Source organism: Cottoperca gobio, chromosome 15 (assembly GCF_900634415.1).
Source record: "Cottoperca gobio chromosome 15, fCotGob3.1, whole genome shotgun sequence".
Lineage (NCBI taxonomy): Eukaryota > Metazoa > Chordata > Actinopteri > Perciformes > Bovichtidae > Cottoperca > Cottoperca gobio.
Window position 1 is genome coordinate 4,652,986 of NC_041369.1, and position 27,841 is coordinate 4,680,826.

The 27,841-nt window shown below is 41.6% G+C and overlaps 1 protein-coding gene across 1 annotated transcript in view; it reads left to right on the forward strand.

Moving 5' to 3' along the window:
- Positions 1-27,841, forward strand: part of dntt (deoxynucleotidyltransferase, terminal) — an 89,418-nt gene that overhangs the window by 47,804 nt on the left and 13,773 nt on the right. The window contains exons 9-10 of the mRNA XM_029450187.1: positions 1,438-1,686; positions 2,123-2,206. Of these exons, the coding sequence (XP_029306047.1) occupies positions 1,438-1,686; positions 2,123-2,206 (333 nt within the window). The remainder of the gene's footprint in view (positions 1-1,437; positions 1,687-2,122; positions 2,207-27,841) is intronic.

Genomic DNA, 27,841 nt, shown 5'->3' on the forward strand with positions numbered 1-27,841 from the left:
CTTATATTTATGCCCCATACATGTCTGACCTTGACTATACTGACTTGTATCTGCAAAGTGTGTCACTAGAGAGGAGATTTCATTTCTCTACTGAAGGATATCTGATATCTGTGCACTAAAATCTGAACACACCGCGGGCTGGATGAGGTACGTCACAAGTTCCAAACAGCCAATTGCTGTCTAATACGCACACACCAACACATATTGACACGGAAAATAGTTTTTAACGCAACACCGGCAAAGAAAGCTAAACCTCCAGCACAGAGAGGAGAGTTAGCATTAGCATAGTGAAAGTTTTGACAGTAAACATAGTAGAGGGTGCGGTTTTTGGATGTAAACCAGACTCTGGATCTTTCTTCCATATCTACCAAAAATCCTACCAGATATTATTGTATGTTTCACAACATTACTGTGTCAGCCACTGCCAGTTACAAGCTAAAGGCCCTGTCACACATATCCGTATGACAGAAACATATGCCGGCGTATATGAAAATTAGCAAAACATTTGTCAGAGTCCAAATACGTGCAACTTTTCTACAGCGGTGTTGTAGCTGATGCATACATAACGAATACATAACAAATTATTATAGGTATGTCAAACATTGATAGCTTGTCACTTGTGTCGCTTGTCACAGAGCTTGAAAAGTGCCATTTGGTTCACGTCATGCTGATGCTGGAGAACGGCTAACATGCTGAACGTTAGCTGTACTGTAGAAACACGTTTAATAAGTTACTCCGTCGTTAGGCATAATGTTAACTGAGGGTAGGAATAGGGTATCCATTCGTTATCAATAAGTTGGCTGTAGGATTCACCGTCAGCCAACGTAGCCTATATCTAATGTACCTCTAACGTAGTCACGTAGATATTCACGTAGGTATTTACATACTATATGTACGTACTATATTTACGTAGGTAAATATTCAACTACATATTCCGTATTCACGTATGTCTAACGTAACGTAACGTCTGCATATCTTATGAAGCACATGTCGGGTACGTCCGGTAATTTTGAACATGCTCAAAACATCAGCGTTCAACAACGCACCCCAGCGTAACACAGTGAGCTCTTAACGAATATAACAAACAACATAAGCAAATAAAAGATGCAAACTACAATTACCATTTTGTCAACTGCTACACACCTATTTTGGTGCACAACAGACTCCTTATCAGAGTCAAACATGTACGGCTACATCTCGATGTTTCCTCTAACAGAGAAAATATTCCAAATGCTGAAACTATGGCTATGGCTATGAGCTGAGCTCTGCGCCACTAAATTGATGCACACCAGATCCAGAATTTATCAGAGGGAGACAAATTATTTTACTTTTTATGTTATAACACTATGTTAAATAACATATAAATCATAGCAAGGTATATTCACATACTTTAAGACGTGTCTGGAGGCGGAATTACATTTTTTATTTCTTCACCAGGGCCTTCTGCTTTACTGTGACTACCAGGCCTCCACCTTTGATATGGCGAAGCTTCCAAACCACAGATTTAAGGCCATGGACAACTTTTCAAAGTGCTTCCTGATCCTGCGGCTGGAGAGCAGCCAAGTGGAGGGAGGTCTCCACAGTGTCGAGGGGGACAGCAGGGGCTGGAGGGCAGTGCGCGTGGACTTGGTATCCCCGCCTTTGGATCGTTACGCGTTTGCTCTCATGGGCTGGACCGGCTCAAGGGTAGGAAGGATTGTTCCAACTGAATGACAGTGAGCAGTAGCTGCAGGTGGAATCCTTCGGTAAAAACAAAAGAACAGTGTAGAAGTCACTGTCTTTTATGATCAATGATTCCTTGTGTGCCACCATCATGTAATACAATGTTGCTTGAAAACACAGTCCAGGTAGTGTTTAGTCTTTGGTAGTGTGGCTCTCAGGAGACATACATTTCAAACACCTGAAAACAAATTTGAAAGATATAACAAAAGTCAATACAAAGTGTACACTATTATATAAAAATGTCGGATTTGAAATACCTTCTTTGTTACAGGAAAAATAGGTACAAATCTCTTCAGGAAGAAAGAATGAATCCAGGCGTCTATATTTCCTTTCAATGCCATGACAACACATAAGTATAACAGATATTTGTTTTCACACTATTGATTATTTTCTTCCACAGCAGTTTCAGAGAGACCTGCGGAGGTTCGCTCGAGCGGAGAGACGGATGCTTCTGGACAACCACGCCCTGTACGACAAAAACAAGGTACTTAATGCAACACGGTCGGTCAACCAGCTTATAACCTGCAAAAAGGCAGTTAAGAATTTGCTTTTAGATTTATGCTAGCAGTGAGACAAGAGCCTACTCATGATATTTAATGTAATGAAATAGCTTAAAACACTCACATATTTCTTGCAATTTGCAATTTTGACTACTTAAAGCTGCAAAATGCAGACATTTAGTGTCACATTCTCCTCCACTGTAGGCTTGAAAGTTTGAATGTTTTAGTTGCAATGTTCTCCAATTATAATAAGTTTACACAGCAGAGAGAAGGTATCAAAACATCAATATATTGAAATGACCTCTGTAGCACTTCTGTTGTGCAATACGTATAAATGTTCCCAAGTTAAAGCTAAAGAAGCAAAAGATATAGACGCATAGATAATGGAAGCACAATATTCATCCAAATTGTTTTGTTGAGGATATGTGTTTGGAATTTGATAGTGGATTTTGATTTGATTATAACTTAAAAGGTGTTTATAAATCACCATGGCTACCACTGTCAGCAAATAGCATTATGACCTGTGTGAAAATGCCGAATAGCAAATTCTTTGAAACGGGCAAGAGGCATTTCAGTTTGTGTGGAAGGGACCTTTATGTTGCTGTTGTAACATTATTTTCAAACACAGGCACTTTTGCTGTTTTGTCTAAATTGTGCTGTTGAGATTTAAAAAGTAGAGCTGCTGTAAAGTAGAGCTGGAGTAGAATTTACAACAACTTGCACAGCCGCGTTGTTCTTATCCAAGCTTGTCTGCACTTGTTGCTATTCTTAATTAAGCTTTGCAGGATTGATCCTTCGTTAACTGTTTGCCTCGGGCACGAAAGAAAACCTGTGGAACATTAGCAGAGTACAGCAAATCATTAACTAGCACTTCTATGCTACGCTAGCTCCTGAAGGTAGAATGAACACATGCTGCTTTTACTTAGTTTTAATGAGTGTAACAATGAATATAGATTTACCCCTGCTTGACACAAACTGTGTTGCTACTTAACTTAATGTCATCACGGTTCACTTTTACACTGTAATCCGTAATGTTCGGCTTTAGCTTCTATAGTTCCGTTTTCACAGCTGGGTCAGTTTTCACATCCTGGATATATCCTTCAAACACATCTTGTAGACCCTTCTGTCTGCTTCTCTCTGAAATCACTTGTTCAATTGTTCAATTTTAAAATAATATTTATTCAGGGAGTGCAGTTAGTGACACTGTGGGCTCCATGGTAGTACTGACAGCCTGACAGAATAGAACAACAAAGAGGCTGAACAATTTGAGGGATTCACAGTAGACGATTCATAGCTCTTAAACCAAGCTGCTCTGAGGGAGGACACAAGATACTTTCTACTGCAAGTTACTGCTAGAGAACATGTAAAAGCACAAACTACTCCTCTTTAACTGATTGAGGAGAGAGAGAGAGAGAGAGAGAGAGAGAGAGAGAGAGAGAGAGAGAAAGTGAAGGAGGGAGAGAGAGAGAGAGAGAGACAGAGACAGAGGGAGACATAGAGAGAGAGCGAGAGAGGGAGTGAGAGAGAGAGAGGGAGACAGAGAGAGAGAGTGAGACAGAGAGAGAGAGAGAGGGAGAGAGAGAGAGAGAGAGAGAGGGGAGTGAGAGAGAGATGTGAGTGAGAGAGATAGGAGAGGGAGAGAGAGAGAGACAACCTAGAGAGGGAGAGAAGAGAGAAGAAGGAAGAGATATTGATAAGAAGGTGCTATGTTTGAACTTCTCGTATTTATTTTATATGACTAGAACTCTCTATCGATCTTTCTCTAGATCGAGTCTACGAGGATCTATAGACCAGACTGAGATTAGATCTATTTCTTCTCTCTCCCTCCTTCTCTCTCTCTTTCTCTCTCTCTTTCTTTTCTCCTTCTCTCTTTCTTTCTCTCTCTCTCTTTCTTTCTCCCCTCTCTTTCTTTTTTCTCTCTCTCCTTTCTGCTTTCTCTCTCTCTTCTCTCTCCTCTCGCTGTCTCTCTCTCCCTCTCTCTCCCTCTCTCTTCTCCTCTCTCTCTCTTTTTTTTCTCCTCTCTCTCTCTCTCCTTCTCTCTTTCTCTCTCTCTTTCTCTCTCTCTCTCTCTCTTTCTCTCTCTCTGTTCTTTCTCTCTCTCTTTCGAGCTCTGGCTCTTTCTCGTTCCTCTCTCCCCCTTCTCTCTTTTTCTCTTTTTCTCTCTTTCTCTCTCTCTCTTCTCTCTTCTCTTCTCTCTCCTCCTTCTCTCTCTCTTCTCTCTCTCTTTCTCTCCTCTCTCTTTCTTCTCTCTCCTTTTCTTTCTCTCTCTCCTCTCTCCCCCTTTCTTTCTCCCTCTCTTCCCTTTCTCTCTTTCTCCTCTTTTCTTCTCCTCCTCCTCCTTCTCTTCCTTTTCTTCTCTCTTCCTCTCTCTCTCTCTTCTCTCTTTCCTTATTCCTTCTCTACTCTCTTTTTTTTTCTCTCTCTCTCTCTCCTTCTTCTAAAATCTGATTTTTTTTTTTGATTTTTCAAAACACTTTATTTACATATGCTTAAAACAAACAGTTTACTCATAAAGTGTAACGAAAATCATTTATCATATCAAAAAATATACATTTATAATAACAAACTCTATAAATATATAAAAATTATCCATAAAAACCTGTGCAAAGTGTAAACATTCATTGTTCACAGTGCAGATAATATTTTTAAAACACCAACGTTCTTTAAAAGTGTCGAGATCCCCGGTATGTTTGTGAAACCTAAAATCGAGCCAGAGTCTTGCCCTGATATTGCACAGCCACACTGTCTTGGCCTCCTGCCCCTCTCTGTTCTCAACTCTGTTTTTCCTGCTAATGTATATGGCCATTTTTGCCTCTCCCGAGAGGAAATTTAGGAGCTGCCACTTTTCTTTGTTGTCTTTTTTGTAGGCAGCTCCCATGATAAAAACACTCTCGGTAAAAACTACGTTAAAAAGACTAAAAACAAATGTTAAAAGAGAGAAGAACTCTGTGAGTCTCTTACACTCAGTAAAAACATGGAATACAGTCTCACGTAGGTTGCAGAAAGGGCATTTGTTAAAAACAGCGGGATTAATAACGGCGATAAAAGCGTTACAAGCGACAGCACCATGTAAAATCCTCCACTGGAGGTCGGCTGTCCGCTTTTTGAGGGGAGGTTTGTAAAAAGACCCCCACTGTGGGCTTGGTCCACTTCCTGAACCCAGTCTGTTGCTCCACACAGTGGAGGGTCTGCTGCACAGGCCTTTCTTGTGGATGCTTTTGACGCAGTTCATATATAGAGTCTTTTTGTCGGCTCTGTGCAGCGTCAGTCCTGCCGGGTTAATGACCTTGAGCAGGGGACCGGTCAGTTCTCCCAGCCCTGGGCTCAGGTTGATCTCTGGAAAAGGGTCTGCTGGGTCTGGAGAAGCCTTCCCGTCACTGTAGTCTTTTATCTGGCTCCTTTCCTTCCCCGATAGCCTCTGGCTCCACAGCTCCAGAATCCTCTCAGCCACTCGAACGGAGGTCAGACCCAGCAGCAAGCCCAGGGCTCGGGCATCACTCAGCGCCGGCCCCACTGCATCCACCAGTTGCTGCAGGCACAGGGTTCTGGACCTGCAGAGCGCCACCATCAGGCTGGGTGTGCTGCTGCTGCTGACGTCCAGCCTGGCTCTGTAAATTAAAGGCTCCTTCAACAACCAGTGCAGAGAGTCCGACATTGGACACCTTTTATGATTAAAAAGGGCCCAAGACTTAAAAACACCCTGATAAAATGGAGGCAGCCCATTTAACTTAAAAAATTAGAATCAGTTAAAAACAGAGCAGCATCCAGCCCCAGGTTATTTACACGTCTGAGAATGCAGCTGGTCACATCTCTCCACACCAAATCAGCCGGGCCGGTAAGATATTTTTGTACAAACTGAAGTCTAAAAGTGGCTGTTCGGCTGGCCAGGTGGACAAGGCCCTGTCCCCCCTCCTCTCTGGATAAAAACAGCACCCCCTGTGGCACCCAGTGTAGACCATCCCAAAAAAAATCTACCATTTCTTTCTGCAGTTTTGCTAAAAGGCCTGAGGGAGGGTCTACACAGGTCAGACGGTGCCACAATTGGGATGCTACAAGGTTGTTTAAAACCAAAACCCTACCTTTAAAAGACATCTGAGGGAGCAGCCACTTCCACTTGGAAAGCTTTCCCTGAATCTTTTCTGTGACGTTCTCCCAGTTCTTCTGGACAATAAATTCTTTTCCTACAAATACTCCGAGATATTTCAGGCCGTCAGTTCTCCAGGTGAGGCTCTGGGGAAGAACTGGGAGACCGCCACGCCACTCCCCGACAGCGAGGGCCTCACTTTTCTTCCAATTTACCTTCGCTGCCGATGTTACACTAAAACTATCTACTATATCTGTTAAAATGTCCGCATCTCTCTGGCTTTTTATAAAAACAATAATATCATCTGCGTATGCGGATAAAACAAATCTGCTATTAAAACCAGGTAAAACCAGACCTTGTAGGCTGGAGCGTATTTTGCAGAGGAGAGGTTCCAGGGAGAGCGCATAGAGCATCCCCGACAGAGCACAGCCCTGCCGGACCCCTCTACACACTCTAAAAGGAGCACACAGAGTACCATTAAACTTCAGCACACTCTCAACTTCACTGTACAACACCTTGATCTTGCCTATGAAACCAGCGCTGAACCCAAACTTCTCCATTACTTTCCAGAGGAAGTTGTGTTCAACGCGGTCAAAAGCCTTTTCCTGGTCTAGAGAAATCAGACCAGTATCACAGCCCAATGAGCTGGAGACCTCCAAAACATCTCGAATTAGGTAGACATTGTCTACCATGGACCTGCCGGGCACACAGTAGGTCTGGTCCCGGTGGATGACCTGCTCCATAGCCCCCCCCAGCCTGGTGGCCAGAGCTTTGGACAGAAGCTTGTAATCCACACACAGCAAAGACACAGGGCGCCAGTTTCCGATGTCCTGCAGGTTTCCTTTCTTGGGCAGGAGCGTTATCACGGCCCTGCGGCAGGACATCGGCATGGAACCAGAGGCCAGACTCTCGTTAAAAACATCTAAAAGATCTGTTGCTAAAATGTCCCAATATGCTTTAAAAAACTCAACAGTGAGGCCGTCGATGCCGGGAGCCCGCCGTCCTTGCATTTTTTGCAGAGCAGCCTGTAGCTCCCGTGTGGTCAACGGCCCCTCCAGCTGTGAGTTGGTTTGCTCTGCTACCTGAGGTAGTCCCCCTAAAAACCCCTCTAAAAACGTTTCCTCCCCCTCGTACTCACTCGAGTATAGGGAGGAATAAAAACTCACAGCCCGTGTTCTGATCTGGCTTGGTTCCGTTATCTCTTGCCCTGTGACTGAGAGCAGTGAGTGGATTACCCTCTTCTGTCCGTTCTTCTTCTCCAGGCCGAAGAAGAAACTGGATGGAGCATCCATTTCGGTGGCGTTTTGGAACCGGGACCGGACCAGTGCGCCCTGGACTTTAACGTCTAGCAGGTCGGCTAATGCCATTTTTTTTACTTTGAGGATTTCAATATATCCTCGATCTCCTGTGGACTCACTTATTTGTTCTAGTTCCACTATATCACCCTCCAGGTCTTTCATAGATCTGGTGATGTCATGTGTGACATTGAGGGTGTGCTGCTGACAAAGCATTTTAATTTCAGTCTTACCATGGTCCCACCACTGCCTAAGACTGTTAAAATCACTCTTCCTTTGCCTAAAAACACTCCAGAAATAAATAAAAGCTTCTCTAAAATTTTTATCAAATGTTAAAACTGAGTTAAAGTGCCAGTATGCGCTTCTTGGCAACACATTTCTTATAAAAACATTACATAAAAGCAAAGAGTGATCGGTAAAACCAACAGGTATAATATTACACATTTTAAAAATGTTAAAATGATGTTTAAAACAATAAATACGATCTAACCTGGCAGAGGAAATCCTATTCCCTCTGCAGTGGGACCATGTGTATTGTTTAGCCTCTGCGTTCATCCTCCTCCATACATCCACCAGACCATGAGAGCGGACCAGCTGCCTCAGAACATGCTGGGACGCTGGATGCGGCTCTGCGTGGTTCCGATCTAAAAAAGCATTTTCTGTACAGTTAAAATCCCCCCCCAAGAATAAAAAATCCTCCGAGGCACAGCTATTTAAAACATCATTAATTTTTTGTAAAAACAACTTCCTCTCTGCACCGATTGTTGGGGCATACACATTTATAAAAACAGCATTAAAAAGGTCAAACCGGGCTTTTACTAAAAGCAACCTCCCCTCGATAAAATGCTCGACCTCCAGTGAGACTGGAGTAAAAGATTTGGAGAAGAGGAAGCCCACTCCTCCACTAAGAGATGTGTTGTGGCTTAAAATGACTTCCCCTTCCCACTCCCTCCTCCAGTCTATCTCGTTAGAGCCGTCGCTGTGCGTCTCCTGTAAAAAAAGGACATCAATGTGTTTTAATTTTGCAGTTTCATAAATTTGTGTCCTTTTTTTAAAAACTCTGGCTCCGTTCACATTTAAAACACCCACTTTAAAAGTATCCATGGCTGACATGTTAAAATAAGAAAAAATAAAAACAAATAAATTAAGACCCCCATCATCACTGTTTATTTGTTTTTTTACTTTAAGCACCAGTTTTTTTAATCTATAAACCTCCTGCTCAATGAGGCCAGACTCTTTTTGGCTCATATGGAATCTGCTTGAGCTAATAAAAACGAGTAAATCCGGAAAATAATCCTCCACTTTTACTCCGTGTTGGTTTTTTGTGTGTTGGAGGAAAACTTTCAACATTTCAACTGAGTACATTTTTGTTTTCTGGCTGTTGGTCAGAGTAAAACCAGGGATGTCGCTGCTGTCTGACACACACTCCTCTTCACTAGCACTGTCTTCTGCCTGTCCCTGCTTGTCTGTCCTTCCTCCCCGACTTTACTATTCTTGGCATCACTGGATGCACTCTGACTTTTCTTTTTCCGTTTTGTGGCAGGTTTTGTTTTTTTAACCTCTTCCTCCATCTCTGCCTCTTCTACCTGCTCACTCCACGGAACCTGTATTTTTCCTGTCCTCTCTCCTTCTACACCACCCATTTCCTCCACTACATCGCCCGCTTCCTTTTCCTCTTCTGTCCTTACCTCACTCACCTCCTCTGCCTCACTTGCCTCCTTTACCTCTCCTACTCCTACTACACTCACCTCCTCTGCATCCCCCCCTCTTTTGCTACATCACTTACCTCCTTTAAATCTTCTACTCTCATCTCACCAACCTCCTCTGTACCACCTACCTCTTCCCCACCACCCATCTCTTCTACAGCACCTATCTCCTCTACCTCTTCTCCTCCCATACCACCTGACACCCCCTGCACTTCCTCTCCCTGTTTTTTTTGTTTTTTTTTCCCCATTTTTTTCCACCACACCAAGTGAATTAACACCACCTATCCCGTGTACAAAGCTGGACACAGCAGCTGCGCGTCCTGGAGAGCCCTCCTCCGAAGCCGCGGCTTCTCCCGGCGAAGAGCCCCCCGCCGGGGGAGCGGCAGCCGCTCCTCCAGGATCAGGCGGAGCTGGACCCCCACGCTTCGGACAGGCTCTCGCGGTGTGTCCCTCCTCCCCGCAACCAAAACATTTCATGACCGATGAAGTTGCAAATAACACGTATTCATAATCATCTACTTTAACGTGGAAGCGGAGGTTGAGCTCCGCATCTCGGTTATTCAGTATCATATACAGCTGTCTTCGGTGAGACACTACGTGCTTCAGCAACTGAGACTTACATCCAGACAGAATCTTTTTTACCGGGGAAACAACTTTCCCGTGTCTGGATAGTTCTCTGCTGAGAAACTCATCGGTTATGAACGGAGGGACATTAGATATTACCACTTTGGTTGCGGGCAGAGTGAGTGGCATCACCTGCACAAACACTCCGCTCACCGTAATACCTGTCTCGATGACGCGGTGCACCCGCTCCACCTGGTCCAGGAAGATGACAACAGCCCCGTTCATCCGCGCCAGAGACTTCACACTGCCATGTCTGACCTTGTCTCCCACAGCTAACCCGATCTCCTCAACGCTACACGGGAAGCCGGCTGATATTTTGATCCCGTGCTTCCTCGTTAGCTTGGTATAGTCTCCATTTGCCATGACGTCAGACGCCGGCCGGCAGAACACCGGCAGGAGAAAAACACCCAAGAGCACCCCGACTATCCACCCAAACGCACCAAAAAGTAAACTAAATCAAACTGTCACCAATGAACTAAGTTAAATCAAAACCCATTATTAAATAAAGTAAGAAAAAGAAAGTATCGAATTAGCACCTGCTCAGCGTCTCACTCACACAACCAAACTCCCAGCATGCACCGAGAGAGAGAGAGAGAGAGGGAGTGAGAGAGAGGGAGTGAGAGAGAGAGAGACAGAGAGAGGGAGAGAGAGAGGGAGAGAGGGAGAGAGAGAGATGGAGAGAGGGAGTGAGAGAGAGAGAGGGAGAGAGAGAGAGAGGAGAGAGAGAGAGAGAGAGAGATGGAGAGAGAGATAGAGACGGAGAGAGAGAGAGAGAGAGACGGAGAGCGAGAGAGACAGAGAGAGGGAGAGAGAGGGAGAGAGAGAGGGAGACAGAGATAGGGAGATAGAGAGATAGAGGGGAGAGAGAGAGAGAGAGGGAATGAGAGAGAGAGACGGAGAGAGAGAGAGAGAGAGAGAGAGAGAGACGGAGAGAGAGGGAGAGAGGGTGAGAGAGAGAGAGTGTGAGAGCGAGAGAGAGAGGCAAAGGCCATCTGATCAGTGTTTTCCACTGAGTTTATCCTATCAGGTGAGACTTGCTTCATCTCCCCTCTGAGTGTGCACTTAGTCTGGAAAGTGAATTACTGCCAAAGCTTTGGTCCTCATAGGTTTTTCGAAAGATTTGGGCTGGCGTGTTGCAATAACACAGAATGACAAAACGTCGAAGCAATATATGTTTCCACTCTGAGGAAGTAGAAAGTTGATACTGGAGTGACAACAACATTTTAATTATAGCACAGTGCTTAGTGGAAGGTGGGCGGGGTTTGGCGTGCTGGATGCAGTGCAATGCTCCATCACACACGTACACTCACAAATGAATGCAACATCTACATCACTACATCAGAGCATGTCGAAGGAATGCAATCCATTTTAATGTTCAGTATATGAAAGCGTAACCTTCTTACCGTAAAGGTAATTGCATTGGGGAGTTTAAGGTTCATTTACACATTTTCAAATTAAATTAACCATATCTTACCTTACACAATGATATAAAGGCACACAGCAAAGCAGAGAAAATCTGTTTACACCATAACTTATGCAATTTAATTAACTTTTTGCTGGCCTGCAATGCAAGGGCTAATTAGTTTCTGTTTAGAAACTATAAGAATCCAAATTTGAACTAGCAACCTCGTTCTCAGTGCTGTGTTAAAAACACCCGATAGTAGGCCGGTTTTCTAGTTTAGTAGAGTATATCACTCTCCCTTGTCGTTTTCTTTGCCTCCTACGTCGACGGGGCTCTTTCTCCCGGTAGAGTCTCCACAGTTAACATTCCATGGGATAGCTACTGTTAGCTGGTTCTGTCAATTTGCCTCTTAGATAAATGCTATTTGGTAAGCAGTGATGCAGAGATGCAGTGTATATGTCCAGGGCTTTTATTAAGAAAGGTAAGAATGGGCTGTCGTTGACAATGTGGGAGCAATAGAGAGTTTGCCGTCTTGCTTCAGACTACGGAGCCGCTGTGTTATTGTTTAGTTACTTTCAGAAGTATAGGCGCAACTTAAGCGCTAACTTCTCCCTTTGTGTGCGGTTAATTCGGCCTCCATATTCCCAGGAGACAAAATTGCATTATGAAAGTGAGGCTTATAGGGACCTAATCTAAACATAGATGGTTTCATTATCCTATAGCCAAAACATTTACTTCATAATGATAAGCTAAAGCAAATAACTTGTCACTTTAAGATGGGCTGTCATAATTGGTAACCTATGTCCGACCTTTAGTCGTGGCGAATGAGATATTTTTAGCCATGCAGAGTCGTTTTCTATATGTGTTCCATCAGTCGTGACAATAAGTGTGATGAGCTTGGAGGCAGGGGGGCCAGATGGCACTTACTTCTACATTCACCATGAAGAGAGAAACAATTGAGGGAGTGTGATTATCATGTAAGATAATAAGAATGTAGCTAATTGATATGGCAAACCGAAGACCAGAATCGGACAAGATTGCATGTCTGTTTGAAATGTGTTTATCAATCAAGTCACAATGGGTATTTATTTCTGATTTAGTACGTCAATAAATATCCCACAAAATGTTCTTGAATGTTCTATTGACACAACATTAATTGCCAATCATTTTGATGATCATTTAATCACTTAAGCCATTTATTTAGCAAATATTCTCATTCCTGCTTCTCAAATGAATATGGAGCTTTGTTGCTTTTCTGTTTTATATCTCTATCAACTTTTGGACTGTTGGTCAGACTAAGGAAGGATTTGCAAGATATCCTCTTGCCATTTTGGGTTATTTCTCCCTGTTTTATGCCATTTGTTAGACTAAATACGCACAACTTTCCACAACAGTTTTGACAACAGATGTGATGAGCTGAAACGTGAAAGAATATAGTGTAATATAATTAGGATTTAGCTAACTAAAACCAAACAAATGCTAAAAGGTTTGTTTGCAATGTGTTGATCAATGAACTCACTTGCAGTCTTTCTATTGAATCCAATTCATTTGCATGTCGTACATCAACTCGAATTGTTCAACCTCAGCTTTCTTTTATCCACACGACTCTCTGATTTACAGCTATCAGACATTGAGATACACTCCCGAATGCACGAGTGCATGTGTGTGTGAACTTAAAACAGATTGACACGACTCCTCAATTGAAGGACTCAATTATTCAGCAAGGAAAAGTTTATAGTACTGACAAGATGACAACAAAAATTCCAGTCAACCATCAATCTTTGTGACAGCCATCGCCGTAGCTTGTGTTTACCCTATTCTCGCAACTATTCATTGCATCCTGTAAGGCAGCCCCAGCTCATTTCCAATGCATAGGGCAGAGCGGCGAGCCGTTTGAGTTGCGAGCAGTGCGGAGCTGAAGAAGGGTGTAAGGCGTATCAGCGCGGCCGATCGACAGGGAAGACACCCTGTCACCGCAATGTCCCGTCAGCCGCTCCCCCGGGGATAGAGGTCAGAGTCGCCGGGATCACCGGGTGCCAGCTTCCTGACAGATATTATACACAACCAGCCAACTCAGATGGTGTTTATTCAAATGCAAGGGCAGAGCCAGTCTTGCTGACAGTGCAGCCATCCGTGCACTGGAGTGGACAGTTGGAAATCACATCCCAACACACACTCATTCTTACAGAAACCTTCCATGTGTTTGATAGAGTTTGATGAGGAAGGAAGGTACGTCCACCACTTTGGTGAAAGTATATCCTTTTTCCAGCAACACTTGCAGGTTCTTTCTAAAGATAATAGACTCCTTTCCCATAGATCAGTAGTAGACAAGCCTTTCTGTTTTTTCCTGGTGTATCACATATCGAAAACAGGGTTAGTAAACAATCGTGCTAACCTTTTTTTTTTAATCACTCTTTTTCTTTGTTCTTTCAAACCAGAGTTTGGTGATTGTTGGAACTGTGGAAAAACTACCAAAGACGGTTTAGATGAGTTTTGTTTTTGTCGAGTTTTAGAATTAAGTGTGATTTACAACTATCAACACGATAAAATGACTGGAGTCTGGTGACTTTGAGGATTATATGTTTTGTACGTTAATAAATTACAGGGATTGTTCAAATCCCTGTTGATTTTATTTATTATATATTTACTTCAATGCATGTCATAGTATGCACTGGAAATGGGGCGAAATCAGCGTGTCCCCGGGTGTCATGGTTCCATCAGCTGGAGCTGGAATAAATACTCTTGACTTCTGTAGAGTCCTTTGTCCTGGGAATGAATGCCGATTGAAACCTTTCCGACTGAAGACAAACAACCAGATGTTAAGAGGTGATAGTAAAAAAAATTGTCCAATGGGACAGGGGCTTAAGTAGACTATAAAGTGAGAAGGGTGAGGAAATGTGCTCACTTAAGCAGCACCATCACTTCCCAGGCTAGTCTCAAGGTCAGCAGTAAGCTCAACGGGGAACATTCAGGCAGAATCACAGAACAGTCTGACCCGTTTTTCATTCTTCGCTCCACATCACAGTCGTAATTAACGTAATGAAGATCAATTAACTGTCCCGTTGTCTGTCCTGTCACTGCCTGCACACAACGCCGACTGTTCCCTCTTCTCGCTCTCGCTTCACCGTGGCCAGCAGAGAAGGAGCGCCCCCCCGCTTTTTGTCCGTGCTCCCCAACATTAATTGGTTCGACGTATGGCCACGGTAATGGTGCTTTCATCTTTTCCGTGTCCCTTCTAATTGGCCAGTGGTTATGGAGAGATGCGGCGCTGGTCGTGTCAGAGAAACAGGGGAGCGATGAGGACTGATGTCTGATTAAAGGGGAGACATCCCAGCTAAGACCAAAGGCGGTCATTTAGAGGACTTTAATCTTGTGGGCTTCAGAGAGGCTCTCAGCGGACACAAGCTGGTCTCTGTCTTATTATAAAATGCTTAAAAAAAGATTAGAGGGCTGATAGTCAAGCTAATGATCTACTCCCAATTAGTAACAGGCTCAGGGGAAATTCTCAAATCGCTGTGGGAGGGGGTTGGACAACTGTCACACAGAGACACAATGACTCAGGGTTCATGAACACCAAACATGTTTCCAGTTTGAAGCGTTTCCTGTTATTCAGATTGCTTGCACAGGTGAAAATTATGTAATTTGAACACAGGTGACAACAAAGGAACAGCAGTGAAATGGCTGAAAGTGCAGGTTCTGGTCCATAGTGGGAACATTATCCAAACCAATTACAGGGAATGACCCCACAACACAAGGCTTTATGGGTATCAGGAGACGGGTGTTGACAGCTGGAGTTCTTCGTGCTCATAAAGCCTGGCATAACACAATGATCAGACTATAACCTGTGCTGAGAATATGGGCTGAGGAGCACAGTTGCCAGCTCCCTGAAAGAAAGCAAAGCTATTTTGAGATGCTAATCTGAGTTTGTTTCACTTCCACCAGTTTCTATTCTGTTTTTCCTTCTGCTAACAAATCCTCTCAACTGGCAGGATGACAGGTTTCCACACCTTTAGCCCCTTTTATTTTAAATTACAGACTGAAAATCCATTTTCTGCTTTCACTGTATCTAAAGAACCATAAGGATTAGACAATTTGTCGGAGTGGCAGTTTCCACAGTGTGATTTTGTTCTTAGTAGTTCTCTGTTATTCGATTGTCGCATACAGAAGTGGACAGAGAGTGAAAACACAAGAATGCCGGTCTCAAAAATGGTAACAATCAAGCGCACATGTTTTATGTTATTTTAAATTTACGCTTTAGTATTTGAATGAACAATTTCCATATAGTGCTTAAACAATTAGTTTCTTAATTGATTGGTAAATTCACAATGAAATGAATCTCTTGCGATTATGATTATCGAGCAAAGATGCAAAAACATTCTCTGGTTCCAGATTCTGGGATGGGGAATCTTCAGCTTCTGGATCGTTGGTCTGACAAAGCAAACAATTAGAAAATGTGTTCTTGGGCTTTAGGAAATTGTGCCGGTAATTTTCCACTATTTTATGACATTTTACAGACTAACGACTAATCTGTTAATCTGAACAAAAAGGATTGTTAGATTTAATTTAAACCTATTTTTTCCCCCTTGGGGGCAGCAAAAATCAAGCTGTGAACACAACATGGACATACCATGACCTTTTGTTGCAAAATTATTAGCAAACTTATTGGAAGTCGTGTTTGTGACAACCTGGAGATTGTAAATGCAATATTCCCGCTCTTTTAGCTCTGTTTTGTTCTCCATCAACTCCTGAGGGAAATATGTGACTTTTTTGTTGTTAAATGCTGCACTATATTTCCCAGCTAGTTGCTAACTCTGTCTGCCTGCTGGTGTTGAGCAGGTGGTGTCTAGTTGTGGTGATAGTTTTCTATAAATTCATCACTACAAAGCAACGCCTTTCACATTGTCTCATTGTATTAACACGTCCTTTAACACATTGTTGTTATGTGATGATAGTTGCAGCACTATTTTCACCCCTCGTCATAGTGTCAACTAGTGCGTGCATGTATGAATCGAGCCTCCAAGAAGTGCGCCAGGCTTTCAAGCAAATCTTCGTAGTGGCCATACTGTGGAATTACAACTTCTGTGTCTGTGTACTTTTTTCCCTTTACTTACTCTGGGAAAGAGACGTCTGTAAATCAGCGTATAATAATTTTTCAAAGTAAATCAACTTCCCAGTATGAACACTTGAATAGCCTTATTTAAATCATTATGTCCTAAAAGTTCTTAAAATGCGCTAATGAACTGTGAGTCGTAGGGTTGCAGATTCAAGTTACCGACCAGACCTAAAAATGGAGTGTGACTGCTACTTGGAGAGGTCCCAGTTCACCTCCTGCCTTGCCGTGATGCCCTTGAGCAAGGCACCGGACATCCCCCTTCCCCCCTCACTCCCATTGCTCCCCGAGCGCTGTCCTATGAACTGCCCACTGCTCCTAGTACTAGAGTCCTGGTACTAGGATGGGTTAAAAGCAGAGAACAAATGTCACTGTGTGTGCTCTGCATGTGTGACCATTAAAAAGAGGGTTTCATCGCTCCAAATCTGAACAAAAATAAAAATACACTTGCTGAATCCAGAGTTATTCTCCCTCCTGCTGTCGAAGAGGGCTGTCTTTTAAATAAAGAAGCCACAGAGTCAGCTGGGTTTACTTGTAATTGGTCACTGACCAAGAAATCTTTCACACCCCAGTGTGATCGATATGACTGCACCGCCACTTTCAGGTTCGGGTTGGGACACCCTGCTAGCAAGAACTGACATCTGGGCGTCCTCTGAAAATACTCTGCTGACTTGTAGTGCCACAGGCACTTACAACCGGCCTCAGTACCTGCCCACCTCAGTTGAATTTTAACTGGAGGTCTGAGGGAGTGGTGTCGGCTGGGGGAGAGGGCCAAGGGAGGGAGGCAGGTGGGTCTGTGTGTGTGTGTGTGTGTGTGTGTGTGTGTGTGTGTGTGTGTGTGTGTGTGTGTGTGTGTGTCCTCTGCTGTAAGTCTGAAGGTTTGTGATAATTAATATGTGTAGTGGGTTTGATGAATGAGGACAGGTGGAGGATTTCATCATGCCTAGACAGACTGACTCCCTCCCTGGACAGGAGGGATCCATGACCTGCACAACACCTCGAAACAAACACACCCCTCTACTGTATGTGTGGCAGGATCTACCCTTGAAATTCACTCCGCGCGTGTGTGTGTGTAAATACTCAGCGGTGCGGCTGAGGTGTTTCCAGGCTGCAAACAAAAGTACACCTGTTAAAAATGTGTTCACATCAATGAGATTCACAGTCGTTTGTTCTGCCTATTTATGCATATACTTTCACATACCGTGTGTGTAAAGTGTGTTATATACGTTTAGTGTGAGTGTGTGTGTGTTTCAGTATGTGTCTTTCTCAGAGGGCAATTACTCTATGTCATCTGTAGGAGTGTGATTAATGAGCTTTCTGGTCAAAAGGCATTGAGCATAGATGTCCTGGCTTTGCTCCTGAAGCTCACTCACTGATATGAAAGGACCGTTCATATTCTCTCTCCCTCACACTCCTGCTCCAAGTAACCAAATGTTTTCCATAATACAGCATTTTGCCTGTGTAATATCAAAACATCAAGAAGGAACTACTAATGAACTAATAGATATCACCATGAAACTTCCTCAGTTGATTACTTAGATGAAGACAATTATTTTTGGATTTTGTAGCTTTCTGAAATTACATGTTTAAATAGTCAAATGAGGCATTATCTTATTAAATATGTTCTAATTGGCATAACACACAATTCTTTTTTCATTTAGTGGATATATTAGATCAAAGGTTTTTACAGTGTTGATTATCTCGTTGTGTCCCTCCACATGTAAAAAAAAACTTTCAACAACCATAAAAAAAAAGAAGCCGGTTATAAATGAGATATGAAAACCTTCAGAATATAGAGAGAAATGAAACTGGAAAGTTTGATATGTAGAAGCTGCTGAAGTGGAGATTTCTAGAGAGTCTAAGAAAAAACTCATTTCGAAAAAAATGCCTTTAAAATGCAGGACACTTCATGATAAAGGGTCAACATTTTGAACTAATAGAAATCACCATGATGATTACTTACATTAAGACAATTCTTTTTGTACTACAAGTTCTCTGAAATGTGATGTGTGAATATACAAATTAGACTTTATCTAATGTTAACTTTTGGGGAATTCAGGAGAAATCTACAGACACAAATAGACAAAGTTAGTAAAATAAACAAGTGTATTTTAACCAGAGCATGAAAACATTATTGTTTATTTTTATTTCCATTATTTTAATGGCAGTATAATATAAACACATATCACATAATCCAGGCCTGTACCTATCAAACTTATACAAATTGCAAATTTATGAGTAAAACAATTACACGCTGAGTGTGAGCTATAAGACAAATGTATCAAGTGACTTCCTCTCACTTACAGCAAAGTGAACACGTGATTGATCACATGATTGATCACATGTATGCTCAGAGCAGGAATAACTAATCAGACACAAATATTTCTCCGACAACAGCTGCATTACTTATTCTTAAAAAATGTATGTAATAAAAAAAAAAAAAAGGTTCTTGTCATTCGTGGAAAAACCTTAATATTGCAAGTAGCGATTAATATGGAAAATAAATAACAGCTGATATCTTCTATATTTACTATATACGACGAGAAGGGCACTCGGAACGCACAGACCTCTGCCTCGTAATTTATGAACAAAAGTGAAAAATAATTTGAGTATCCACCCCAGAGAAATGAACTAATAAGGAGGGTTTAGTAACCCAGTGACAAGTGCAGACAATAAGGATGCATAAACAGGGATCGCAAACAAAATCAAAGCCATCTGTGTATGTGTTGTGTGCACCTCTGATCATATCAAGTGTTGAAATCAAATGCAAATATTAGACGAAAACTACGAGACCTTTACTTATTTCACTAAAGTTAAACATAATACTGCCACCTGCTCTACCAGAGGACACTTTACTACTGTACATTTTAAATTAGGCCTATTTGTATTTTTGAAAGGTTCTACCTAAAATACGGGATGATTACGGGAAAAACAGGAGGGTTGACAGGTATGGCTTAGACCAAAACAGATTGATTGCAAACTGTTTTTTTAATTCATCATATTTTATTCAATAACAACGTCATCTAACAAACCTCAAAATGTTATTAAATGCTAAAATGAAAATGGTATCTAAGATTACTTGGTATTTCCATCATACATTTTTGGATTTATCAAAAAACTATTTAAAAATAAACACAAATAAATGTCATCAGAAAGTATTTAATATGTTGTAATCCCATAAAAACACATAGTGGCATTAAATAAATAAACAAACACATGTATATGGTTGTATTAATATTCCTGCTATTTCAAATAGATTTTCTTTTAGCACAACTTTAAGTCACCAGCATGAAGGTCCACAGGAGATTAAGTTTAACATTTTAAAATACATAAAGAACATCATTCTGCAAATTGCTCTCCCAATTTTCCCTGACAAGCATCCAATGTTTAATTTCAAGTGATCACAAAGTGGAGATAGTCCTGCGTGTCTAAAATGTGCTCCACCACAACTCCCTCCCTCTCTCTCTCTGTCCACCGGTGTGACAGCACAATCTAATACGGAGCTCACTGTCAAATTATGATATCTTGGATGTAGAGTGCTCACATCCCTTTCGACCCCCCATCCTCTGAGCAGTGGATGAGTGGACAATAACAGGGCAATTGCACTGGGCTTTGGGGAGCGGCGCTTGCGAACGCTCCCCCGGCTGGCTGGTGCTGCTCAGTGTTTGTGGTGAGGACGGCAGCCGCCTGGAAGGATGGAGCACGGGAAGGTGAGGAGATGTTTAATTTAGCGGATGGTGGCACAGGGACCCTCAGGGCGTCACATACTGTAAGACACACGCATACCGGAGCGTACGCCGCGACAGACAAGTGAGCCGAGGAAGGTGCGGCCTCTGTCCTCCAAACATCCTGGTGGCACGCTGGGAGATCTGGGAAATTATCCTTTTTTTTTCTTTTTTAATGGAGGGATGTGTGGTGTAGGTAGGGGACTTCACTTACCATTCACATTTGCAAACTTTTTTTCTCGACCTTGGTGGCACGTCTATTATGAATTTTAATTAACAGAGGCTGATGAATAGACCGTGTGAGTTTGAAGAGGAGGAGTTGATACATTGTGATATTTGTTTTACTTTTCAAGGTCAGAAGTTGATTCAGTGCTCAGTGTGCGTCTGTTACCTTTCAACCCAAGTCAACACATTTGTATTTAGTGCAAAATAATCTCTTTGTTGGTGATAAGAAAGGCTTCATGGTATAAAGAAATCAAGAAAGGGAATCCTGCGGGAAAGGAATTAAGAACAAGCATACACAATTATGCACATGCATTGCCTGTAAACCATACTAATTAAAACATCTGCAGTTATCTCTCTCTGTGAGGAGAACATAGTAGCAGCGTTCTCCAGAAGAAATGAGAATTAAGCCCTTTTCCCACTGGACAAAAACACCACTATCTTCTGGCTTTTTGTCTTTGGCGGGAAAAGTTACAATCGGCATTATTTCCACGGACAAATGACTCCGGCTCCGATCGCCGTGGAAACATGAAACATTTCCTTCCCTTTTCCGGCGCATGTGTAAAGCGCGATAAAGTAAATATATAATAACTGAAATCAATAGGGATTTGCACAATTGTTATCATTTATCAACGTACAAAACATACGCTGCAAAGCTCCAGTCGTGACGTCCAGCGTGACACACTGGGGGAGAAACAGAAAGGCTACTTGTCTACTGGCAATGGGAAAGAAGTCTCCCGTGTTTAATAAACCTGCATATACGTACGTGCTAATTTTTGGTGCAAAAAGGGTATTACAGATTCACACTGGCGGTAGCATCTGAACCACCTGCCTGTGATTATATAAGAAACAATTTAATCCGATACCAAATAACAGCATGCAGCAATTTCATGCTACTTTATTACCATTTCAGATCAAATTATAAACCTTTCGCTGATAGTTTTAATCCAATGCTGTTTATAATGAACTAGGAAAAAAAAGAATCAAATTGCTAAAATAAGACATGCACTCACATCTGCTCTGTATCTTCACAATATTCATCTGAAATCTAACTACGCAGGGCTGAGTGTAGATAAGGAAGTGCGAGCCATTTTGTCTTGTCTTGTACATGGGTACAAACAATATGTAGCATTTCATTAAGCACACTTAGTGCATTACAAGAGGAATCATCATCACTGTTTATTATTGTTGCCGAAGTGGACTCTTCCAGGAACATTACACTGGTAATTGTTACAGTGGGTGTTCTATTTTCAGGAACAGTTTATTGTATCTTTCCTTCCTTCCTCTAGGCTTCCTGCAGTTTGTAAATGATCTATATTTTTAAATCCTAAATGCAGTTTGTTAGTGGTTGATTTTGCACTCAGTATTGGATTGCGCCTGCATTTGCTTCGTATTCTTCTTACTCTTATTTAGCCACATAAATGGGTCAATAATTAAGTGCAGTATGAAGTATAAAAGCTTCCATGAGCTTCAAGCTCATTTTATACCTTGTAACACATTGTTACAGGTGTACATACACACAGACAACATGAAGGTCACCTTTAATGGTGCACAGGTTCAAAACTCAACATGAACAGTTTACCTCATCATGAAGATTATTATACAGGATGAAACAGCTGATGCTTGTTTGTGTCACTTTACAAGAGAGGTACAGTAGGCGGTAGATTGAACAAGTGTTGTCTCTGTTTATCTGCTTGTAGGTAATGTTACTGCAGCGACTGAAATGATACATAAGGGAGACAAGTTACATAACTGAAGCCCATTAAGTAACCACCTCCCACTGTTGGCTGTAATCAGCTGTCCACTGTAAGAGTTCACCGCCTGCCTTTCCTGGAGTGTTTGCTCATGCTGAAATAAACACAACATTTAGACACAAATCAGCCTTGTATCTCTTAACATAAATCAATAATAACTGGATAAATAGCAATACTGAACGTTTCTGAACATGTAGCACCTCCTGTCCACCCCCGTCTTTTTTGGGAAGCATCCCAGGGCTGTACAATTGTGAGCTGATGAAAAGAAAACACCAATTAACTGCAAATAGATGTGCATTAACTACCTAACAGCCATGTGAGTTGCCCTGAGGCTGTACTCCAGCACAGCTTGGTCTTCTAAAAATGTACGTTCCCATTAAATGAAACTGCATTTTCCAATATGTTCCGAGGAAAACATATTCTCTCCCGGATTATGTTTGTTTTTAACACATCACAAATGTATTTCTAATCAAAGTCTGCGGAAGACTTCACACGCACGAGGTTGGTTGGAAAAGTGGGTCAAACTAAGTCAGGACTTTTACCCAGGAGACCGCTGATCATGTCCCGTGTGAAACCAAAAGTTTACTTATTTTAACTTATATTCATAACTTAAGTTACACAACAAAAAAGCTCATTTTAAACCAATCCATGATTTATTTGAGTAGTTTTGTTGCCTGAACATAATTTAAGTAGTTTTGTTGTAGTTTTTGTTTTGTTTCCATTCACGACGTTAACCACGAGTTTAAAACTGCGATGGTAATCTGGGGAAAATATCTTTATTTTATCTATCTTGAGAATACAGTTTAGTTGTATGGCTACACATTATTATTATTAGGAGACAGGGTTGTTCGGCAACCATCTTAGTTTAGCATGTTAATAGTAACGAGCACCAAGCACAGCTGAGGCTGATGGGAATGTCATTCATTTTGCAGCTATTTGAGCATAACGTTATGACAGTTTATCTTGTCTGTACCAAATCAATCCTTCCAGTAGCTGTTGAGATAAATCACAGGAGAAGAGAACACGTTGACCTGCTGGTGGTGCGACAGGAGAAGTAAGGGGATCACCAAAGTCATAAGGATTCATCCATTGCATGGCTTCAGTCTAAACCAAAGTGTTGGACCAATAGAGCAACAAAGCTGGAGCCTTAAAGCGTTTCTAAAAACCACAGTGATGCTAATATCATCAAATCCATTTACTACAAGTGAAATGATATCTGAAGCTCTGAGTAACTTCAGTCCAATGAAGTCATACTATTTGTATGATTTGGCTTTGCTGATTCCCACCTCACACTCCGAGCTGTGCTCTTTGCACTGACTGCAAAGCCGTGCTCTGCTCGCCTGGTACTTGTGCTCCAGCTAAAAGGAACCAAATACCCTTTCCATAGAGGTTTACAGTTTAGAGAAGATAATATAGAATAAAGACAAAATAGAAATATCAGGAGAAAAATACGGCTTTTTAAAGCCATCAAATATCAAATATTTGGAAGGTGTTTACCTCCTCAAGACATGTCAGACAATGTCAGAGTCAGCAATTCGTAGTGCGTTTCAGTCAGGGAAAAGGAACACTGCAAGATAAATCGTCATCACCGTTTAGAGAAATGTCATCATTTTTGTCATTGCCATCAGAATGTGATTTAGTAATGTCATCATCATGGCTGGAGACATCCTCACCGTGGATAGAACGGTTATCACTGTGGGTGCAAACATTATCACCACAGATAGAAATGTCATCACTATGGGTATCAATGTCATCACTACAGGTAGAAACGCCATCTCGAGTAATAACACGCTCACTATGTCCCTATTGCCGGCCATATATCATGAAATGGACGATTATTATCCCTGAAGCCAACAAGAAGCTCACAGAAACATTGGACAGTGATGTGACAGTGCTGTCTAGGGAAAAAAATGGGCAGTTAATGAAAGTAGAGCGATATACTGCATAAAGACATCTTGGCGCAAAGCAAAGCTGGATGAGGAGTCGCTTCTTAAGCCGGGATCAGACTACAGGATTTAAAGAAACTCAACATATCTCGCATTTACAGATTTCTTTCATACAACCTTGTCTCTCGTTCCAAGAGAAGTTCCCACCTAGCCGTTAGATTACAAGAATCATTCGGATTTGCAAATAGGATTTGGAAAATTGGACCATCTTGAATGTTGCAAACATTGCATTCTTGGAATCTGTGGTGAGAAGACTCAAAACGAGCATGGAGCTAGGCCAGCAGGAAAATCTCTGAACTCATCATTTGTGGAAGGAGAGGGAAGTGAGGAGATGTGGATGCCAGAATGGCTTTGCAGATGTGGAAACCAGGAGCTTTCAATTTTGCAGCCAGAGATGGAAGCACTCTTAGTACTCACTGTCGAGACATTGCCTTCTTCTAAAGCCGGTGCTCGCTCTTTTTTTGCAGTGACCTTTCTTTTCTGTTTTGTTTCTGCTTTGCTACCTCATGATACTATGCTAGGGTATGCTTGAAAGGACCTGTTGCTCAACCATGTCTTAATGCAAAATAGTTTATATCTGTTCCAAATTGCTAAACTCCAAGGTGGGTAGAAAAGGAATGATAACTACGCAAACGTTTGGCAGTTTGTCCTTAAAGGGTTTGATGGTGTTGCACTCAGTTGTAAAAACAAAGAAAATTCAGGGAAGTAGTTAGTTTCATCAAATGTGAAAGATGCGACTGTATGTGAGATCATTTTCTTTATACTTGCACTACTGGCCATCCATGCAGGACTCACAGATGTATCTGCAAATTTGCAAGCGACAATCGTTTGTGAAACTTGATCCCACCACCATTTGAGATCTGCATGCAAGCAATGCTCGTAAATTGTATTTGTGGAAAAACTCTAACCCTAAACCAGCCCCATAATCTTAGTTCCTTAAAATTCCAAACCTTTTGTAAAGACTCAATGTGCTCACGGGAGGCAGGTACAATTTGAACCAAGGTTAATTGAAAATAAATTACAGCATCACGGCAAGTGATGATAAAAACAGTGATATTTATTTAAATAATATTTAACACCTATGTATCTGTCATGCCAACATAAACATTTTTCTCAAATATAAATATGTGCTTAATTGGCTCTTTCAACTGTTGTGTGTGAACAACCGATTTGACCCCGCCACCACAATCCCTTGACGTTAATCCAGTTGCACACTTTAGGAAGAATTTGATCAGTTATAAAAATAAAAATGTGACCTTTCTGAGTCACTGCCATGTGTGGGGCATGTCAGGGCAGAAGGCGGTCAAATATGGCACAGAAAAGCGATTTATTTTCTGGTCACTAAGTGCTAATCACACATCCTTATCTGGACACTACACATGTGGAAGAATGGATTGGAGAATAGAGTGGCTTCTGTACTCGTACACTGTAAGGAGTACCGTATGGTACAATCACACGTTAAAGTTATATCGAAGATTGTTTTCTCCCACTCAGAAACAATGTAGCACGTATTATGGTATAGTTTGCAAAAGGCTACAATCCTGTTTAATAAACTATAATTTCCACGCCCTCCAAAATAGGACCTAATCAAGACAGACAGAATACAGAGGATTCAAGGATCATTTATTGTCATTATGCAACACAGGTTTGCACAACGAAGTGCAGTTGTAGTTTACACTGTTAAACTACACAAGAAAAACATGACAAAACAAAATAACAAAAAACTGTTCATTCCTGTAGTGCACTTTTTAAATCTGCGTCCAGTTATGTAAACAGCAGCAACAAACACAACGGTGAATCTGAGCAGATAAAATGGCCAACATCAAACATACATACCATCAGATTATTAATAATCTGGATAGTATATTCAGATCTAGATTGTATTTCCAGGTGTAAATGAGGTCTTTGTATACGTGTGTACATGTGCCGTATTTAAAGGCACTAGCTGGTAAAAGAGACGAGAGGAAACAATTTTTAGTTTGGCTTCCATTCATGTCCATACGATCCCCACACACGTCGGAAACCTCCTGGTTGGATTATTTATTGCTGCACTTTGGCCTGCTTGTTATCTTTCACTGATTAATTTGCTTCCAGTCTGCATGCAGGTATTTTAATCAGAATATCCTTTACATGGCTGGAAAGTCTCCGTCCAATGTTGATGCCCTATCCACTTAACAGGTCTGAGTGTCTTCTTGCATTTATTCTGATTAAGAAACCCGTTCTCCTCTGAGGGAGCTGCCACTCAGCATTACAAAGACAGGAGTTTGCTGCTTCGCTATGAAAGCCTGCACATATTTCCATGTTTTTTGTCTTTCTTCTGCCAGTCAAAAGGGGGTTCAAGGAATTTTTCACTTCAGGGATTTGCTTTGATCACGCCAGTTTGGACATTTTCTCTGCTATGTCCCCGAGTTGGTCTTGAAAGGCTCTGACTGTAATACGGAAGCCGAGTGGAATGATTGCAGACAGGTAAATCAGAACGTGTGTATGATGCATTATACAGTGACAGCATTCATTGAGTGTAATGTGAAAGTGTTTGCCGCAGTGACTAATTCCACTCCTGCGGTTTTCTAACCAACCCTGAGTCATGATTTGTGCTCTACTATTGTTTTGACACAAGAAAAGAAAAAGCCATCCTAAACTCAATATAGAATTACAGCAGTTTATTCTTCGCCAGCTTGTTTTTATGAAAAACTAATTTTAACTTTTGCGTTTTCCAAAGGACAGATACAAAGCCTTAGAATGTATTAGTAATACTTTTTTATTTATTTATTAAGTATCACATTTTAGTTTAGAAAATCTCAAGCAAGATGTCTTTCCATGTGTTGGCAGAGTCATTCAAACATTAGGATATTCATGAGAGAGTGTGAGAATCTTTCTTTAGTCCTCCCTTCCCTTGAACTGGAAGTCTTTTCGCTCCAACCACCCGAGTAATGATGCTGCCATGACACGTGAACAATGCAAATATGGACATTTATATCAGGGTACAGTTGCCGGGTGATTGGGTCACATAGAGGTCGGAGAAGCAGTGAGGTGTCATTTAAAGCTGTGTCGACCAGGTGGTGTGATGTGATCGACTCCAGATTTAGCAGATATACACAAATAGGTTTACTGCTATGATTTACTGATATGATGATAGTCTTTATTTTTTATCTTTTACTTTGAGCTTCACATGTATTGTATTACATTTATAGTAAATTAAGTTAAGTAGTGATTAAGAAGGTTTAATATCTTATATTTTGGATTCTGTTCACGGACATTGTACACAGAACATGCAGAGAGATACTGTAGTAAAGAAACAAGACAAGAGTCTATAACTAGCATCTCTGTGAGGCTGTACTGTGTACTATTAATGACCTAATGATTGAATACCAAAGTTATTAAAAAACCCTACTGAGGGGAACGTGAACGTCTGCACCAAATTTAAAGGCAATCCATCCAATAGCTGTTTTGGCTTTACACTCAAAACGATGTCGTGGTTCAAAGAGGATACATTCAATACGTGCCAATGCAGCTCGATGATGAGATATTTCACGAGATCAGTAAAAAATGTTAAACTGCAGGTGGAGCTAAGTAAGAACTCAGGGGACCAGATTTCATGGTAGTCCAACCAAACAAGGAAAAGTCAGCAGGATTCATCCTCTGATAACATGGATGTCTGTGTAAAATGTCAAATGGCAATCATCATTGGGCCAATGGAGCTTGTAAAATAATTATTTGTGAACAAAAAACCATCATGTTACGACAAAAAGCC